The sequence below is a fragment of the Chinchilla lanigera genome, unplaced genomic scaffold, assembly GCF_000276665.1.
Source record: "Chinchilla lanigera isolate Chin_1 unplaced genomic scaffold, ChiLan1.0 scaffold01950, whole genome shotgun sequence".
NCBI lineage: Eukaryota > Metazoa > Chordata > Mammalia > Rodentia > Chinchillidae > Chinchilla > Chinchilla lanigera.
Window position 1 is genome coordinate 1 of NW_004957351.1, and position 1,492 is coordinate 1,492.

General features: G+C 43.4%; 1 protein-coding gene across 1 annotated transcript; it reads right to left on the reverse strand.

Moving 5' to 3' along the window:
• Positions 1 to 6: 6 nt before the first annotated feature.
• LOC106147699 (Friend virus susceptibility protein 1-like) lies at positions 7 to 810 on the reverse strand (the record flags this gene model as incomplete). The annotated part of the gene is made up of 1 exon (XM_013510250.1): positions 7 to 810. A coding segment is annotated over one exon (804 nt), but the record flags the coding sequence as incomplete, so codon positions are not given.
• Between the last annotated feature and the right edge of the window lie 682 nt (positions 811 to 1,492).

Below are 1,492 nucleotides of genomic sequence, written 5' to 3' on the forward strand. Positions count from 1 at the left end.
TGGTGCTCCCCTCACAAATCTGTTTCTCAGGGTGTTAGTGAAGGATATATTTTCTGGATCGTCCCAATATGGAGGATTAGGTTTAGCTTGACAGATCCATTCCAGCATTCCCATTTCCCTAAGCCTCTGAATCCCTTCTTCAGTAGTAAACCATGGAACGTCAGGCATCTCTAACTCATTCACAGTGGGCCTTCTCTTGATCCACACTTCTGCTAACCAGCCAAATAAACTATTAACACCTTTCTTTACTCCACGAGCTGCAACGTTAAATTCAGAATCTCTGCTTAATGGGCCCATATCAATAAATTCAGCCTGATCCAGGTGTATATTTTTTCCACCATTGTCCCACACTCGTAAAATCCATTCCCACACTTGCTCATTAGGCCTCTGCTTGTAAGAGTTAGAAAATTCGAGGAGTTCTTTGGGAGAATAGCGGACCTCCTCGTGGGTTACTGTATGTACGTCACCCTTAGGAGCCTTCTGTGACTTGAGCCTGGTTATGGGCCTAGAGGCAAAAATGGGGGGTGAGGGTGGGTCCTGAGGAATGTCAACATCATTTTGTGGCATTAGCACAGGACGAGTCTCCCGAGGCATACTAGGAGATGCCAACAGCTCAGGGAGTGGAGGCGGCAACGCCTCTGCCAGAGCGGGTGGGGAGACCTCTTCCTCTGGCAAAATAATCTCATCAGCATCTAGGAACTCAACATCATCAACTTCCTCAGGATCCTCCCACACATCTCCATCCCAGTTTATGGGATCCCATTCCTTTCCAATCAGTGCCCTCACTTTTGCTTCAGATACCCTTCGAGGCTGAGCATTAAACTTATGTTGCAGTTCAGCCAATTGAATTATGAGAGATTGTGTTTGAGTTTCTGCAATCTCAGCTTTTTGATTAAAAGAAAGGAGATTTTCCTTCAGGACACACTTAGAAACTTTTAAATTTCTTATCTGTGTCTGGAGAAGGGAATTTGTATCTTTGAGCTCCTTATTTTCCTTTCTTTATTTGTCCTCACAGCCAGAAGACTTTAAACTTTCTAGGGACGTGTTGAGCTCATTGTTTTCCTTCAGTAGTTTGTCCAGGGCTGCTAAAAGCAACCAGCCAGCATCATTATATTCCCTACTCTGCAAAAGAAATTCAAAATATCCATGCACAGAGTCGCTAAATTCCTGACATCTCACAAGTGGTGAATTAGGACAATCAAATGGATCTACATGGCGTATTAGGTCAAACAATGCACGCCAAGGATTATCCGTATACCCGGCAGAAGTAGAAGGAGAGACCATGGTGTCTTTAGGTCTCATCAATTTACAGAGCCAATTCCAGTAACCCCTAAAGCCATTAAGGAATGACATTCTTACAATTCTGTTTCTCTAGAGCCACTCCTGGTACCAAAATCTGTATCAGTCAGGGTTTACTAGAGGAACAGATATAATACAAGATAAACAAATGTACAAGGAATTATAAGTTTGGCTTACAATGGTCAGCTACAGT